The sequence below is a fragment of the Cydia amplana genome, chromosome 22 (assembly GCF_948474715.1).
Source record: "Cydia amplana chromosome 22, ilCydAmpl1.1, whole genome shotgun sequence".
In the NCBI taxonomy this organism is placed as follows: domain Eukaryota; kingdom Metazoa; phylum Arthropoda; class Insecta; order Lepidoptera; family Tortricidae; genus Cydia; species Cydia amplana.
In genome coordinates this window covers 9,623,291-9,641,741 of record NC_086090.1, presented here as the reverse complement: position 1 = coordinate 9,641,741, position 18,451 = coordinate 9,623,291, and the positions used below count along the sequence as shown (strand labels likewise).

Here is an 18,451-nt window from a genome sequence, read left to right as displayed (position 1 = left end):
ATTTTGCTTTTTTTACAAAAAAAAAATAAGTTTAAAAACTAGTTAAATATAGCATATAGCGTTGCTGTAACACTGGCTTTACATTTAACTCAACCAAACAATTGAAATCTGTGACATATCAATGTCATTTCGAACATCGATCGACCGAGATTGTACATAAGTTTAGTAGCAAATGTATGAACTCATTCTAAACACTAATCAATATGTAAACCGGCCCTAAGGCAAGTGTACACGCTTGTAGAGGACTTATAGGAAAAAAATAATAATTATCTCCGAAATGGAGTTAATTAGAATGTCGGTGTCTTTGAGAAAGTTACTTGATTTAAGCTCAGGAATGCAACCTTGAAATTAACGGAAATCAAAAAAACACGGTGTATATATCGTTGTCAAGTACCCACAATACAAGCCTTATTGAGCTTACTATTGGGCCTAGCTGTGTAAGATTGCCCCATAATATTTATTAAAAAGAAATATGTAATAAATCAGAATAATTGGGTCTAAATTATTTTCATTGTCTTGTTTTTTGTCCCCAAAAAATGTGACAGAGTGGACCTTTTTGTATGGGATCGAATTTATAGTTTTTAACTTTTCTCAAGAGTTTTTTTTTAGAAAGACGTGCAATTTTTTGATAATCTACAAAAATATAAGTGTGACAGAGTGCTCAGGAACAATACAACGAAAAGAATTTTGACCCAATTGCTTGAATGTTGGTGTTTAATATTAAGTAATTCATTGTTAGTTAATCATTGTTTTTATTGTGATCACTTAAAGACCTTACTCCTTTGTAATAAAACTTAAAATGGAAAAATATCTTTGACGTCGCCTGTACAGTTGAGTTCATAAATATGTATACATTTTTGAATTCTACTGTACACGTACACGTGTACGTGTCTACTGTACAGTGGAAGTGCCGGTGGCCTAGCGGTAAGAGCGTGCGACGTGCAATCCGGAGGTCGCTGGTTCAAACCCCGGCTCGTACCAATGAGTTTTTCGGAACTTAATATGTACGAAATATCATTTGATATGTACCAGTCGCTTTTCGGTGAAGGAAAACATCGTGAGGAAACCGGACTAATCCCAATAAGGCCTAGTTAACCCTCTGGGTTGGAAGGCCAGATGGCAGTCGCTTTCGTAAAAACTAGTGCCTACGCCAATTCCTGGGATTAGTTGCCAAGCGGACCCCAGGCTCCCATGAGCCGTGGCAAAATGCCGGGACACATACACGTACAGTCACTTGCATTAATCACATTATCATTATTTAATTGCCACACACAGGTACTTAGTAACCTACTAAAAATTGATGTCTGTAGAAACTTTGTAAAATTGCAAGTGGCTCTACCATTTTTTCATACACTATTTTCCTAGGTAGGGTTATAAATAACTAAGTGCCTTTAGTAATAGTCATTATTTTAAGTTTGTCAACCAAAGATAACAAATGAATTATAATCGAAATAAGTTAAGAATATAAACTTATTTTTAGAACTGCTTAGAACTTAAAAAATCTGTATTATTTGCTAGTGTTTTTTTTTAACTAGAATGAGAACGTCATAAATACCATCTCATTCCAGCACTGGGTTCTCCAAACTATAAATGTAAAAGTTTCCAAAAAGTATGGAAAGTTCCCGGAAATTACAGGAAAATTTCAATGAAATAATGAAAGCTTTCATTTCGGCAATGGGAAATATAAATGACCATACAAAAATATGAGATGTGACCATACGAAAATTTCCCTTCCAGAAATTTCGCAATTTTGGAAACTTTCCTACTGGCACATTAGCCAAGCAATCTTTGAAGAAAACGCCAATCGATATTCAAATTTAACCTCCTAAGGCCCAGCCGAAACATAAAAAGTGCCACTGAAATTTGAACCTAAACTGTAGGAAATAGAGTTGATTTTGCGTTGTTTTGAAAATCGAACGAAACAAAGCAAAAGCGACTGTGTTCCAATTGAACATGGTTTAAATTACATCGAACTGAATAGGTACTATAGATAGGACCTTGGGCCTTAGTAGGATATCTTATATGGAGGAGATCACGTAGGTAACCTTTCGCTGCATTTATCATCCCGATACATTTTTATATTCGATCGACGTTTATATATGTACGACTGTCATGTTGTCTAGGCTAAGAAAGTGGTCTACCAGTTTTGACAAAAGTTTCTGCAAGATCTAACGATCGCTAAAGTGTCATTCAATAGAACTTGCTAACTATGTAAACAAAAGTTACTAGTAAACTGACATTCAGTGTCAATTTTAATATGGCGGTTTGTTTACATAGTTAGCAAGTTCTAGTGAATGACACTTTAAGGTTGACAATTGTCACTGACATAATAATTATGTCAATCGACCTTGTTGTCTCATGACGTTCAAACGAACCTCAACCTTAGGGTGGTAAACCACATTTTTTGGCCGACTGTACTCTGTAGTCCAAACTACGGCCCGCTATCATTTCGTAGAAAATCCTATGGGCGGCACGACACTGCCCCCGCCCGATAATAAATATGTTTACAAACAATCACTATATCAAATGACGATCACGCAACTAGTGATGGGTAGGACATCAATTTAAAATGAGTTTGTATGAGTACCTCATTTTCTAAAATGAGGTGTTACAATGTCTTACTTCAAAATCTTCAAATGAGGTGAGGTACTAGCATATTTTCAGCATCGACTATTCCATTAATTCCAACAGCGACATTTTTTTTAATGTATATACATATTTATGTATTCATCTCTTCCTTTATAAATAAATAAATAGTAATATTTAATTGGAGTGCAATTCTGGAGGTTAAGAATAGAACTTTTAGGAGAAAGATAATTTTAGAATCAAACTAAGAACAAAGTACCTACATACCACATAGTAACTTAATTTGCTGCTTTTATGAAACTTGTTCTAATTTAGCACTTTTTTATTGTTAGATTGTTTAGTCCTCCCCCTTGCTACTTGATATAATTTGCGCGCGAGTAATTAGTATTTAAAATGAATAGAGGAGTGAAGTAAGACATTTTTGCGGTACGAAGTACTGCGACAAATTAACAAAATGAGTGGTACAAATGAGGTGCCTCAGGAGTGAGCGACTCAACACTACACGCAACTTTAGTTTTGGTAGCTGGTTGGCACCGGGGTCACCTATATCAACTACTAAGATACTAAGGGCTCTATTAGACGGTGCGAGAACTCGCATGCGAGTTTGATTACATTGCGTCGTTTGATCTGTCGGCTGAATTGATGTAACCTCAATGGTCCGCAATGTAAGTACCTAACTAAAATCGTATACGAGTTCGCGCGCCGTCTAAATGAGCCCTAACTATGATAAGAAGACTAAAGTGTCATTCAATAGAACTTGCTAACTATGTAAACAAACCGCCATACTAAAATTGACACTGAATGTCAATTTACTAGTAACTTTTGTTTAAATAGTTAGCAAGTTCTATTGAATGACACTTTACTTCTTATCATAGTTTATTACGAGTAATATAAGAAAACTTATCCCCCGGGATGTCCCTTCGGGACACATATATACATATTTATGTATTCATCTCTTCGGGACATCCCGGCGTCAATCCATGGATACGATAGAGAACTCTCTAAACTCCTATAAATACACCAAAAAAAAAAAAAAAAAAATAAGAAAACTAAGTGGGTAAGTTGGTTGGTTGTAGGTGACCCAGTAGCCAATTTTCTTACTTACCTACACATTCTGAAAACTGAGTACCTAGTTTCATAAGTGTCCCAGTCAGTATGTTAGTAAAATAGCTAAGATATTATATTCGATGTGCCTTCGTTGTTTCGAATAAATAAGCAAAACAGAATACCGTTTTTTTGTTTTATGAGGGACAGTAAAAAAGAACGACCCAGTTTAGGGTTTTCTAAGAAAAAACCCAATCACAAGTGTTACATTATATAAGATGTTATTGTTCCAATAGAATTCATGACCAAAGATAAGTTGTTTTTGCATTTGTTATTGACTTTGACCGAGTTATGTATGTTATAAAGATCACGATAATAGATGACGCAACTCGTTTTTGATAGGTTAGGTTAGAAGGTTGGGTTATTTGATAGTCCGTTCACACCAACTCAGAGGGCCTACCGCGAACCACGTTCGACGTGTTGCCTCCCTGTCACACATACTTACTATTTACTTATTTACAAGTGCGACAGAGAAGTAACACGTGGTTCGCGGTAGGCCCTCAGAAGCGCAACTTATCATAGCGGAATCCAAAAAATATATTTGCGATGACCGCCATTTTGTAAAAGGAATACCTCGTATCTCCACCCCGCCACTCCCTTCAGTCATAGAGAAAAAAATACATAGAGTGCTCACTCCATACATCAGTTTTAGTACCAAAAAGACTATTAGCATCGAGTAGCGGAACTATCAGTACTGCTACTTGACAATAGATGTAGCCACCGACCGGAAAGTTTTATGCTGTTGAGATAAGACTTTCCGGTCGGTGCTACATCTATTGTCAAGTAGCAGTACTGATAGTTCCGCTACTCGATGCTAGATGTAGACACTGAAATTAATAGTCTGAACAGATGTATGGAGTGAGCACTCTATGTATTTTTTCTCTTCTATGTATTCTCTATGCTTCAGATATGGATATGGATATCATGGATTTTTATAGCAAAACTCTGAACTCCCGATTAGCTTCCTAAAATTTTCAAGAAAAACTCGTAACTCCAAATTTTCCAAATTCTGGTGATTTAAAAAAAATCTGTTTTAACAATCTGACGGCAAAATTTAACTTAACATTATGTAAAACTGACAGGTAATTGTACATTAAAAAAGAAATAAACTAACTTAACTAAATAAAACTAAATTAAAACTAAAAACTAATATTAAATAAAATTAAAATAAATCTAAATTGGCATGGTGCCGAGGACGCTGGCAGCATTTCCCCGCTGTATAGCGAGGCTAATACGCTGGGCGAGAAAGCTGCCAGCTCTTCGGTCACCAGCTCTTATGTAAAATAAATACTAAGCAAGTCTTCATGCAAAATTTTTGGTAATTAAGTTTTTTGTGCCTCCTGTAAAATTTGGTCAGATTGAGTTACGAGGTTTGCGATTTAGGCCGACGACATGCAACTTTCGTCCTCGCCGAGGGTAAAACAATTGAAACACGTTTACTTTTTATTTTTATTTGGTCACATTACATACAAAATTATCAAGCAAAGCTATTTACATTTATGACATTCTTACAATCTAGATCTTTCATCATCTCATCACAATTTGTTATTTGGGGCATTATCTATGAAAAGGGACTTTATTGTCGATGGCGCTTACGCCACACAGCGTCGCGCGGCATCGTATTTATATCGGAGCATCGTTAATAATGGCGTAACCGCCATCGACAATAAGGTCCCTTTTCATAGATAACGTCACATTTATTATTATTTATAAGTTATAAGTTAATAGCAACAGAATGCAACATACGGACGAAGACGAGGAATGTGGTGTATAAACGGCGTATTTTACAAAGAAATCGGACAAGTGCAAGTCGGACTCGCCCACCGAGGGTTCGGTACTTAGACGGACTCTATGGTACGAGTATTAGACCAAGATAAATCTGCAGCGATTTTGATAGCACACGCAGTGCAAGTGTTACTTTAAAAGTCAAGCTTCTATGAAATTATTGTGTGCTATCAAAATCGTTGCAGACTGGTCCTGGTCTATGTCAAATATATTGGATTGGCAGTCTTGTCTTTATTTTAACATGTCTCTGTTTTACACGGAATAAATGAAAGAGAATAATTACCTACTTAGGTGCATGTTTTTTTAGGACTTATTGTGACTATACAAGTACACTTGAATAGGTAATCATGCTGCTTGCTGCTAAAGCACTTAAATAGGTACTTTAAGTGTATGTGTCAAACTTCCTGTTCCTTGTTGACTATAGCTAAAATTGGTAAATAATTTAACTGGTTAACTAAAAAAAGAATGTTTATTTGTGACGTTCCACTGGTAAAGGTACCTTATGTTATGCCGATTTGCGCTTACGTTATTATTAACGACATAACGACGCCCCAATACCACAGAATAAATAATAGTACTAAGTACAGAAGACTCACTCTAACAAAACGCGTCTGTTACGATCAGCACAGATATGGCCGCTAGGTGGCGACAGCGCCACGCGCGGCTTATGGCTTTCCCCAAAATTGGGGCCGAACGGATGTACTTTTAGCTACCTGTAGCAAAGCGACGAAATCGCGGAGTGAGACACGCCTGGCAATACCACAAACGACTAAGCAGACACTACGTACCAATGCGATGCTATGCGACGTAAGCGCTAACCGCCATAAGGTACCTTTATCTGTGGAACGTCACATTTTACGTACGTACCATCATAAACTTTATTGCACCGAGATAAGGGCTACAAATAGTCACTGTAGCTGCTTCTTATTATTATTGATACCTATATGTATTACGTAAATTAATTATCACTTTACCAGCTTGGAAAGGCTGTAATTATTTAAATTAATACGAGTACCTACGAAAGAGACTTTTATCCTTTTTTTTTACTTTTGTTTTAGAGACTAAGAGTATCTTGAAACCTTCACAACGCTTAAGGTTCACTATTTTTCTTTTCTCAACTTTCATTATACACCGTGTTTTTATTGAATTCCGTTAACTTCGGGGTATGGTTAAGTACGTTTAAGAGAACTAAATGGCATAGTACATAAAAAAAAAAATTTTTTTTGCCTTTTTACAAAAATAAAATTAAGTTTACAAAACTAATTAAATGTAGCATATAGCGTTGTTGTAACACGGACATTACATTTAACTCAACCAAACAATTGAAATCTGTGACATATCAATGTCATTTCGAACATCGATCGACCGAGATTGTACTTAAGTTTAGTAGCAAATTTATGAACTCATTCTAAACACTAATCAATATGTAAACCGGCCGTAAGGCAAGTGTACACGCTTGTAGATGCCTCATAGGAAAAAAAAAATTATTATCTCCGAAATGGAGTTAATTAGAATATCGGTGTCTTTGAGAAAGTTACTTGATTTAAGCTCAGGAATGCACCCTCGAAATTAACGGAAATCAAAAAAAAGCGGCCAAGTGCGAGTCGGACTCGCCCATGAAGGGTTCCGTATTTAGGCGATTTATGACGTATTAAAAAAAAACTACTTGCTAGATCTCGTTCAAACCAATTTTCGGTGGAAGTTTACATGGTAATGTACATCATAATTATATTTTTTTTAGTTTTATCATTCTCTTATTTTAGAAGTTAGGGGGGGGGGGGGACACACATTTTACCACTTTGGAAGTGTCTCTCGCGCAAACTATTCAGTTTAGAAAAAAATGATATTAGGAACCTCAATATCATTTTTGAAGACCTATCCATAGATACCCCACACGTATGGGCTTGATGAAAAAAAAAATTTTGAGTTTCAGTTCGAAGTATGGGGAACCCCAAAAATTAATTGTTTTTTTTTCTATTTTTGTGTGAAAATCTTAATGCGGTTTACAGAATACATCTACTTACCAAGTTTCAACAGTATAGTTCTTATAGTTTCGGAGAAAAGTGGCTGTGACATACGGACGGACAGACAGACGGACAGACAGACGGACAGACAGACGGACAGACAGACGGACAGACAGACATGACGAATCTATAAGGGTTGCGTTTTTTGCCATTTGGCTACGGAACCCTAAAAACACGGTGTAGAAAACACGCTGCGAAAAAACTTTTCATTTCAAATCTTTGTCTACCAATATATATGTATAGGTACTCGTATATATATGTACTACCTACATATAACTCCTGAGTGTTTCAATTAAAACTAACAATAAGTAGCAACTAGTTAAAAACGCTGTAAGGTACTTGTCATTTATAAATTTAAATTTAATTAAGTAGCTAAGTACCTAATACCTATTATAGGTACACATACATTACACATGTATCTCACATAAAACACACAGGACCAGCTAAAAATTAAATAAATAATCGTATTTAATTTTTAGCTGGTCAAGCAAATCTTGCCAGTAAATGCGAAATTCAAATTTTGTATGGGACGATATCCCTTGGCGCCTACATTTTTCAAATTTGCCGCCTTTTTCTACTGACAAGATCTGCTTGACCAAGTATAATACCTATTATTATACGGTAAGAGCATTTGTAGTCTTGTTATTACTATTTATTAATAACTTTGCCCATAAGACTCATTTCAGACTCTACATCCTTTTCCCGTTTGCCTTTAAAGCTATCTTCAATGTCTTGCAAAGTCCGATCTTTTGTCTCTGGCAATAAGGCGTAAATTACAATGAGGCATACTGACAATAGAGCGGAATATACTAAGAAAGCTCCTTGAACTCCAATTGAGGAGTACATATGAGGAGCAGTCTTCATAGACACCACGAAAGATGGAGTCAAGAATGACGTAGACAATGTAGACCCTAAACTTCTATAAGCCAATGGAAATACTTCACCACATATAACCCAAGTTAATGGAACTAAACCTAAACAAAACGATAATGTATAAAGAATCATCAGTGTCATTGGAGCTGCGTCTAAAAACAAAGAGCTTGAAAAGACATCAGCATTTCTTAAGTATACAAACACTGAGATTAAAGTTAAAGATAACACAGTCGTAAGCCCGCTGGTGAACAGGATAGTTCTTCGTTTAAAGATTTTCAAAAGGAATATAGCGAAGAATGCACACACTGTTCTAAGTAAATCGATAACAGTGAATTGCCAGACTACGTCGCTAGCGTCTTCCTTATCTAAAACTGCTTTCAAGATCTCGTTTCCATATGCTGGGACCATATGAGCTCCGCCAAACTCAAATACTATCAACATGCTTATAGCTATTATTGAAGGTTTATAGAATTCCACTTTCCTGAAGATCTTCAACACCTCTTTTAAAGAGTCGACGAATCTCTTCAAAAACCGTTTTTCAACACGTTTCTCTTCTGAAACTAGCGCTTCTCTTTTCTGTGCCTCAATCATGGCTTCCAATTCTGCCTGTTGCTCCACCCCATTGCCTCTTAACCATCTGAATGCTTTCTTCGCCTCATCATATTTCCCCTTCGACACCAACCAGCTTGGTGACTCTGGTGACAAACTAATAATCCCTAAAGCTATCACTGGGAAAACAGCACATACCATAGCAGTCACCTTCCATGTCAAATGAGCTCCCCAAAGATGGGATAAAAATATCCCTAGACCTAAGGATATAGCGAAGGTTCCTAAGAAAGCGCCTCTGTATTTCGGGTCTGTGTATTCTGCTACTAAAATAGCTGCTAAAGGAGTCCTTAAGCCTAGTGCTAGACCATGTAGGAGCCTGGCTACGAGGAACATGGGAACACTGTTGGCTAGGACGAAGACTATCCAGCCGAGTAAAGCAGGTACGATGGAGATCAGGTTCGCCTTCTGCCGGCCGAAACGCGACATCAAGACGGGTGATATGAAGTTGCCAACGATACCCATGGCGCCTACCGCAGAGGCTGGAATTGAAAAGGTGTAATGTTAATATTTATGAAACTATTGGAACTGGGAAATTGTTTTATAATAATTAGATAAAAACAAAAGAGTAGCGTTTGTTGGTGGGAAGTTCCCCTATATCTAGGAAACCATGATTACTGTCGTGAGTCGTCAAGTGCAGTGGTTGTCGCGTAGCGCCGAGCTGGACAACCATACTACTGCGACAGATGTTCAAACTGACCTATCCATGACATGTCTGCCGATTATCATTGAGCTGAAAACCATATAACTGCGAAGATGTTCGATACTGACCTATCCACGACATGTCGTGTGCGGTAAGGTGCAGCGGTTGCCGCGTGTCGCTGAGTTGTGCGAACAGTACCGCTGGAAAACCGTGTGCACAGCCATGGCCGGCGATGTTCAGCGCTGCACCGCTTACTACAAACGCCTGAAATTTTTAAATAAGATTATTACGTTCACGTGGTAGTTTATGTGGAGCGGGGCAGGGCATTGCCCAATGCACCCGGGACACTGGGTGAAACTAGCCGTAGACTGGATCCCAACAGGATCTTGTGGCAAACGAAAACCAAAACGGAGATGGCGGGACGACCTTACATTTTGTAAATGTTGGTGGGAGGTGACAACGGATAGATAGGACCAAATGGCGAGGAAGAGGGGACGCCTTTGCCCAGCCATGAGACAGCTTATAGGCTACCTACTAAATTTTCAGTTTAATATTATCTAGGGTTGCAAATAGAAAAAAAAACAAATGTTTTTTTTTCAAATTTATGAAAAAAACCTGGCACCATGGTTTTTTTTTTTTCTAAATAAGGTTTTTTTTTTTCAGATGAACAAAAATATGCCACAATAATTTCGTGATTTATTTATATAAGTAACTTAAAACTAAGTACGTTAAAGTAAGTATGTCAGTACAGTATCCGGAATCCCTGAATTCCCCGATGCGGCGACGAGAGGCGTTGGTGTTGCCAACAGTAAATTGCGATAACTACCACTACAGATTTCATTTATGTTGTTATTAATCAAAGTTGTTAAATTAAATTGGTTTAATGGTTAACATAAAGTCTAAAACAAGTAAAACAACCGTATAAAAGTATTAACTGCCTTGCAAATTTTGAGTTTTCATACTTTTGAAAAAAAAAGTACTCCAAAAATAAAACGATTGTTTTTCACGGTTTTTTTCAAGTCTGACTTGAAAAAAAAAACCGTGAAAAACCGTTTTTTTACAACCCTAATATTATCTAAGATTAGGTAGGTACCTGTTTCATAAATTGTTTCATTTTACCGGTGTGCCAGCGTCATGAAGGGATCTGAAAACAATCGTTCTAAGTTAAAAGAGATTAAATTAAAGTTAAATTCCACAGGCCCGGTAGACAACATATATGACAATCGCAGGGCTCATCGAGACGATGCGAGAACTCGCATGCGAGTTTCACTACATTGCGGGTTTTGATCAATTATAAGATAACCGCTTTATCAAACATCGCATGGAAACAAGGTAGTTAGTAGTTAATACTTAAAAGCTAAATAAAGAAATATAACCAACAACATAATTGACTTGAACTTTAAAAGTGGGTACACTCGGTCACAGTTAATTAAACTTGAAACTTGGTCAAGCCTTTGTTAGAAATCGACAATGAAATATTTTGCTCGACTGTACTAGAACCACTGAGTAACATATTCCGCCTAGAGATGAAATTTGTTCCTTTTTCCTTAATTAAAATGTTCAAGTTCAAGTTCCAGGTAAATATAAATAAAAAACTTTTTAAGTACAAAAAAGAAACCAACTTCAAAAGGATACAAGGTCTTCCTTCCAGAGGGCTTACCGCTAACACCGAAGTTCGCAAATTGCGGGCATCTTTCTCTGCCAGTGTCACTACTGTCACTCTAATTACGCCTTCATTGTAGTGAATCAGAATGATGCCCGCAATTTGCGAACTTCGGTGTTCGCGGTCTATTTTAAGTATCATTCTTTGTTCACACCGTTCATTAGCAGCCAAGTTGGCTTACATACCTACTTAAGTCAAATAAAATAATAAGAAAATGCTAAGTGGTAAGGCGCGATATATGGGGCATTATCTATGAAAAGGGACCTTATTGTCGATGACGCTTACGCCGCACAGCGTCGCGCGGCATTGAATTTATATTGGAGCATCGTTAATAATGGCGTAACCGCCATCGACAATAAGGTCCCTTTTCATAGATAACGTCACATATTATATATTTTTTTTATCCTGTACAATATTTATATCTAAAATTACAAATTAAAATTATAAATTTAAAAAAAAGACAACGCTTCAAGTCGTTCCCGGCGCAAAGGTGCCCATGATGCTCGCAGCATTGCCACGCTGGATCACCAGGGACGTCACATATTATCTTAAGTGTGCTGATATATCGAATAGGCAAATGGTTCAATACTCGTATACCGGTTGGGGTCTGTAACAGGAGCAAAAAACCGGCCAAGTGCGAGACGGACTCGCGCACGAAGGGTTCCGTACCATTACGCAAAAAACTGCAAAAAATCACGTTATTTGTTGTTTATTCCGTTTCTAGCATTTGTTGTTATAGCGGCAACAGAAATACATAATCTGTGAAATTTTCAACTGCCTAGCTATCACAGTTCAGGAGATACAGCCTGGTAACAGACAGACGGACAGCGAAGTCGTAGTAATAGGGTTCCGTTTTTACCCTTTGGCACAGAATAAATAATAGTACTAAGTACAGAAGACTCACTCTCTAACAAAACGCGTCTGTTACGATCAGCACAGATATGGCCGCTAGGTGGCGACAGCGCCACGCGCAGCTTATGGCTTTCCCCAAAATTGGGGCCGAACGGATGTACTTTTAGCTACCTGTAGCAAAGCGACGAAATGGCGGAGTGAGACACGCCTGTCTTTGGGTTGACTTTGGGTACGGAAGTTACGGAACCCTAAAAAATTAACTGTAGGCTGCGCTCTTCAAACTGACCAACATTTATTCAGCGGCTTTTAAAAACAACTTGTGTTTTGATATACCTATTTATATGTTATATATTTGCACTGTTAAACTTTTATCGTCTAATAAAAATATTGTTAAATATTGTTATTGTTAATACTATAAAGATGTCGTCGCGATTCCGTTTTTTTTTTTAGGAAAACAGACTAAGTAGAATAATGACAATTAGACGTAGGTAAAGGACATAACGATTTGCACTTAATATTTGGCAGCTATAACTACTTGGTCAACCAGATCTTGACAGTAGAAAAAGGCGGCATATTTGAAAAATGTAGGCGCGAAGGGATCGCGTCCCATAGAAAATTTGAATTTCGCGCCTTTTTTTACTGACAAGATTTGGTTGACCAGCTATATTATCCACATTATCTTTTAGGAGACGAATGTGTTATTCCTTCTAATTATAGCTCTCTTTCTCTCTTGAACCCTTCCTCGGTTATTAATTAGCCGGCACTCGAGATTCCCAAATGCGACGGACGTTTTAAGTAACAAAACAAATGTATTTTTTTATTTTACACTCGATTAAAAGAGACAGACTCGACGATTATCACGCTAGCGCATTGGATAATTGCGACCATCATATCCTTATATAGTATGTGCGGAAAGAGAAGAGTCGTGGAATGTATGGGGCCCAATACATTCCACGACTCTTCTCTTTCCGCACAGACTATAGGACTTGATGATTGGTAATAAAGTGATGACAAATAGTGATGCGCTAATGCAAAAATATTCCCGAGTTTGAATGGGAAATATTGCCGTGCCAGGAATAATATTCAAAATAATGGGGAATATTGCCGTGAACACATCACTGACAAAAAATAGGTACCTACAGTGCCTATGGCTTTGATTAAATTTGAATTGCGGTAATTTTAAATGCATATTTTTATGGTATGCTTATTTATAGTTTGTAGATAGCTTACCGATGGTGACAAGAGAAATTATTTCTATAACTACGTAGATTATTATTAACGTATTATTATCATGGATAACAAAAATTTAAGTATTGTTTTTAACTTCCTAAATGATAAAAAAAATCGACCATTCGATTCCTAATTCGATCCCAAAAATAAATGGGTTTATTAATAAAACAGAGATTAAATAACAAATAAAAATAAAAAAAATCATAAATCTAGCCCTAAATTATCCTGAGGCGTTGTTATTGTTAAAAATAAATTGTGTAGCAACTATCTATACCTATACACGAACGCAAACGCGACTAATATCATTAAAAAACTTGTGTCTAGACTATTATAAATAGGTATTCATTGCCTATGCGCGAAATACGTGATAGGGAAAATACAATCGACAACACAAAAACCGATATGCTTCAATAGCCACATAATATATGTAATGGTTTTTGTAACAGACTCTATCAAAGGGTATCTACGGTAAAAAAACGATACGGCATGAGATTAAATCTCATGCCGTATCGTTAAATTTTAACTACCTAGTTAAATATTTTTTCTTTCAGTCAGTTTGGTAAACAATCACTTTTGTTAAGTAACTCCGTTTCCTGACATAATGTTTTGAGAGCTCAATACCAGTTCCGTATATTTCAGTTAAAGTAATTTTTAATTTTCAGTAGATAGGTAGGTACTTACGCTATTTATTTTGACGGTTTTTGTATTCTAGTCCGTAGTACCCTGCTTACAAAACTAGAGGTTCTGGATGCGAATCCCGGTAAAGGCATAGACAACGTAATATTATACTTATAGTGTCATTCTATGCAACTTGCTAACTATGTAAACAAAAGTCACTAGTAAAATGACATTCAGAGACAATTTCAATGTGGCGGTTTGTTTAAATATGGTTTAAATAGTTAGCAAGTTCCATAGAATGACCCTTTATTAAGCCATTGATGGTCGGACCTTGATTTGAAACCTATATTTTTGAAACAACTTCTTAACTGAGGGATTCTTGATAATTCAATTCAAATCGATTTGGGATTGAAATTTTTCACAGCTCTTACGCGGACGAATTTGCGGGCTAAGACGGTGACAAAATAAGTGTGGAAACCATCTGCACCATCAGGCATACAACACCACATACCTTCAGAGTAAGTAACAGTGGTGTTCACTTGCCATTACGGGGTCAAAGGTATTTTGGCCAAAATGGGACACGCTGACAACAACGATTGTCGTATGTGTGGCGAAGAGGAAGTGACAATAAAACACCTAATGTGTGAATGTCACGCCCTCCTCGCCAGACAAAGAATGAAGGACTTTGGAGCGGGATATCTGGAACCAAAGGACTTTAAAACGCTACCCATGAGCTCCATCATCCGACACATGGAGATGGTGGGAAAAGCTCTTGAGTAGCTGACGGGTCTTTCCTAGGGGGTAATTGCACCAAAGATCCCTATAGGTCGAAGTGTATCCGTAAGGGCCCCCGAACAACATAAGATAAGTAGCAGTGCTATTAATGCTGTGATCTTTTTGCTCCAGATTCGAGCGAGATGACATACCTATCGCTGTGCCCTACCTCTCTTTTCCTGAAACGTAGCCAAGGACGTTAACTGACGCGCGCGGCTACAGACCATTATCAACCTTCGTGCATTCCGACCAGTGGCGTAGCTAGGCGTGGCGTGGGCGAAGTGGGCTGTCGCCCACGGCCTCGCGCCCCAACAGGGGCCTCGCGCGAGGCCCCTTCAGGCACAGTGAAAGAAAAGGGCCTCGCATATGCGATTTCGCCCACGGCTAGATTAGTTCACGCTACGCCACTGAATTCCGACAAGGTTTACGATGACGTGCCGCTCACGATAGGCGTGGCGTTCAAAGGGTTAAGGGCGCACCCGTGTCCGTGATGGTGGGTCCCCTTCGGTCGCCTACGTAACCGGGGCTTCGTAACCTGGTTTTTATCGAAGGTTTTTTTTTTACTTCTCCGTAACTGGCTTCGGTCAAGCACTTTGTTTTACTCGTACGTAACTGGCTGGGGGTGGATCACTTTTCTCAACAACTGTCTTTGACCTACCTAGATCTTGGTTCTGGAAGCATTTGCATAGTCGATTGGCTGCTGCTGCCATAATTTGATCGTTATAATGATTTATAAATCACTACTAATTGCTGTGATTAAATAACAAAAGAATGACGCTGCGCAGCTGCCGATGAACAAGATTGTGAAAAAATAATTAAACAATTATACCTAGCATTGTCTACATGCTATTCATGTTTTCCTGTAGGTGTATAATGGCCTAAGTTATCCATGCGACAAACCGGGCATCACTTTTTAACACAGCGCATTTGAAAAAGACGGGCACTGTCATTATCACGCTATCACGTCGATATTAAGCACGACCATCCTAATCCTAACCATGCTAGTAGTTTTTTCTATAGACAGGAAATTAAAAGGGATTTGACCTGCTCGTGACCAGCTTAATTATGTCATGTGATAATGCGACTAGCTATAAATTGTCATTAGACTTTACACGAAAACGATTTAAATTAGCAAGTAGGCGATTAAAAAAGGGAGACTATTAAGATAATAACTAAGTGGAAACTCCAATAGAAGAAATATAAAAAGGCAAGCTAAGAAACTGGTGAAAAGGCTCGTGGACAAGCTGCAGAAAATTAGAATGTACATTCCGACTAAGCTCATCTGCACTGACTTGAACAGAACGAAGTGACGGAGTGTCATATTTTCATAGAAATTTGACATTAATGATGACATTATCACACTTTGTCATTGAAAAAGCAATGCAGTTAGCTTGGTCTGACTCTAGCTCAATGACAGTCAGCTTCCACCTCTGTACAAGTAAAAGTTCCAAGCGCGAAACGAATGAAGTGATATCTACGTCGTGTCAAACCATATGCCACTATTGTATTTGTTTGTGTTGATATTTACCATACCGTACCACTCCGGGAAAACTGCCTGGGTGTCCAGAATAAGATAATACTGCCGGCAATATTGCTAAGAACCGGTCAGTGTCGGCAGTGCTTAGTGCTTACCTCCTTGCCAACGATTTTAATATTATAGTAAATAATTACATTCAGATCAGTGCACAAATGTTAAAAAACGGTTACCTATTTAAAAACATACCTAAGTAGGTATATCGAACATAGGTATTCATTTATTATCCATTATAGTATGTATGGTTAGCTCAATTTATAGGTACCTACTAACATCGCGCAGAATAACAGCAAGTACATAATAATAAACAAATTGGTACCTACAGTTTCACACAAAATATAGGTCTTTCAAAACGATTTTTTGATAAAGCGAATATCGACGAAAAAAACGCTCCGATAGGAAAAAATAGCCCCATATGCTCATGTTTAATTATTTTATTAAGGACGTATGCCACGCGTTACAGTCACTTAAATTGATTCTTAAGATGTTTATGGTCCACTTTACATTGGATAATTCTTAGCATAAGTATGTACAGCCAATTTTACTTGAACCGCAAATTGCTGAATAAACAATTTCCTCGACCGCACATAAAATATTTATACTCGTAAATAACAAATGTGCATTCAAAGATTATTTTTTGTAGTATATTTCTGCTAGTAGTAAATATGGCGGTACATATTTTTTATATGTTTATGTTCTTTACACTTCGAAAGCCTCCCTAATAATTTTCTCTCTCCTTCCTTTTTCCTCTCCCTATTCTGCGATAGTAAATTAGCAATTTTCTTTCTGATTATACTAATATGGGATTTATTTATGTTTTAAGGTACATACTTCGAAAATTTTATTGCAAAACAGTAATTAATTAAAAAACGGAAATATTGCCCATGATCATTTTCCTAAGACTGGGAATATTGCCAAACCTTATAACCTCAAAAAAAAAACTCAATCACTCACAAATTGTCTCATCTGATCCACTTCACTCACTGGACACCACTGCACTACTAAACCCGAACAAACAGCTCGTTTCTGTTATAAACTTCTTCAGCTGAACTTGACCTTCGATGCTAGCCACCTTATTGTGACCTTTATCTACCAATTATTCGCATGCGAATAAAGCTCTAAATAACCTGGTGATAGACTGTTAAGTTCAACAACCGTGACAATGATATCTTAACCTTTCTTCGCCAATAGTTTGAACTCGTAGAAGGACCTAGATTTCCTGGTTGTTGTCTACAAATAACATCACGTCGTGTTTATGGGAAATCGACAAAAGCTTTTATGTTTTTAAGGAAATAATAATTATTAGAGCAGGAAAGGTATTGTTGCAAATAAGATTGCAATTAATTAAATCCGGTTGGACTAATTTATTTTATTTTGTAAGCACACTTAATGCATTATTTCCAATATAAAAGATATAAAGCGTAGAATAAATCCTATAGTAGGTACCTAACGTTGACCAACCAAGCAATTGAATAAATATTATTTGAATAAAATATCAATAATATTTAAAGTGAGTGCGTCACAGTGATACCTATATGCAAAGTAAGAATGCACTAAGAAAATACATAATATACGTATTCCTGTATACTGTTAAACACAGGTTTGTCTGCCGGAGATCTACTGACAAACCGACGCACCACTCGCACCAGTTAATATTAATTATTTATTTAACCTTTATTGCACAATACAAGAAAGTACAAATAGCGAATATTGTGAAGAAAATTAGCAGTTTTAATTACCTGCTTAGTGGGGCATAGGCATAGCACACTGCCGTCACATGTCGTTTCGCAACGACGAACGTACGAACTACGAAGCGACGTGGTTACATTTATTTATTTAAGCCTTTGATTTCTTTAATAACGTATTAAATATAATATATATAGGTACTTATTTCATTATTTAAATTATACAAACGTAAAATGAATTGTATAATATAAATAATACATTTAAATTATACAATTCATTTTACATTTAATTTTTATCCGTCATCTAATATTATTTTTAATTATGACTTATTATGAGTAATATTAATTACTTAAAATTAATATTCTTAAAAAAGTCAAATACAATTAATAAACATACAAGTAAGTGAAGTGAAGTTGAAATATCTTCAACAGTGGTTAATATTAAAAGGCGCTTTTGGTACCGATAGCCGCTTG

General features: G+C 37.0%; 1 protein-coding gene across 1 annotated transcript; it reads right to left on the bottom strand.

Moving 5' to 3' along the window:
* Positions 1 to 8,147: 8,147 nt before the first annotated feature.
* On the bottom strand, positions 8,148 to 17,305 carry LOC134658518 (facilitated trehalose transporter Tret1-like). The gene is made up of 4 exons (XM_063514205.1): positions 17,247 to 17,305; positions 10,715 to 10,765; positions 9,750 to 9,885; positions 8,148 to 9,460 (listed from the first exon to the last, which is right to left on the bottom strand). The coding sequence occupies exons 2-4, from the start codon at positions 10,733 to 10,735 to the stop codon at positions 8,148 to 8,150; spliced, it is 1,470 nt and encodes a 489-aa protein (XP_063370275.1). The 5' UTR covers positions 10,736 to 10,765; positions 17,247 to 17,305.
* Between the last annotated feature and the right edge of the window lie 1,146 nt (positions 17,306 to 18,451).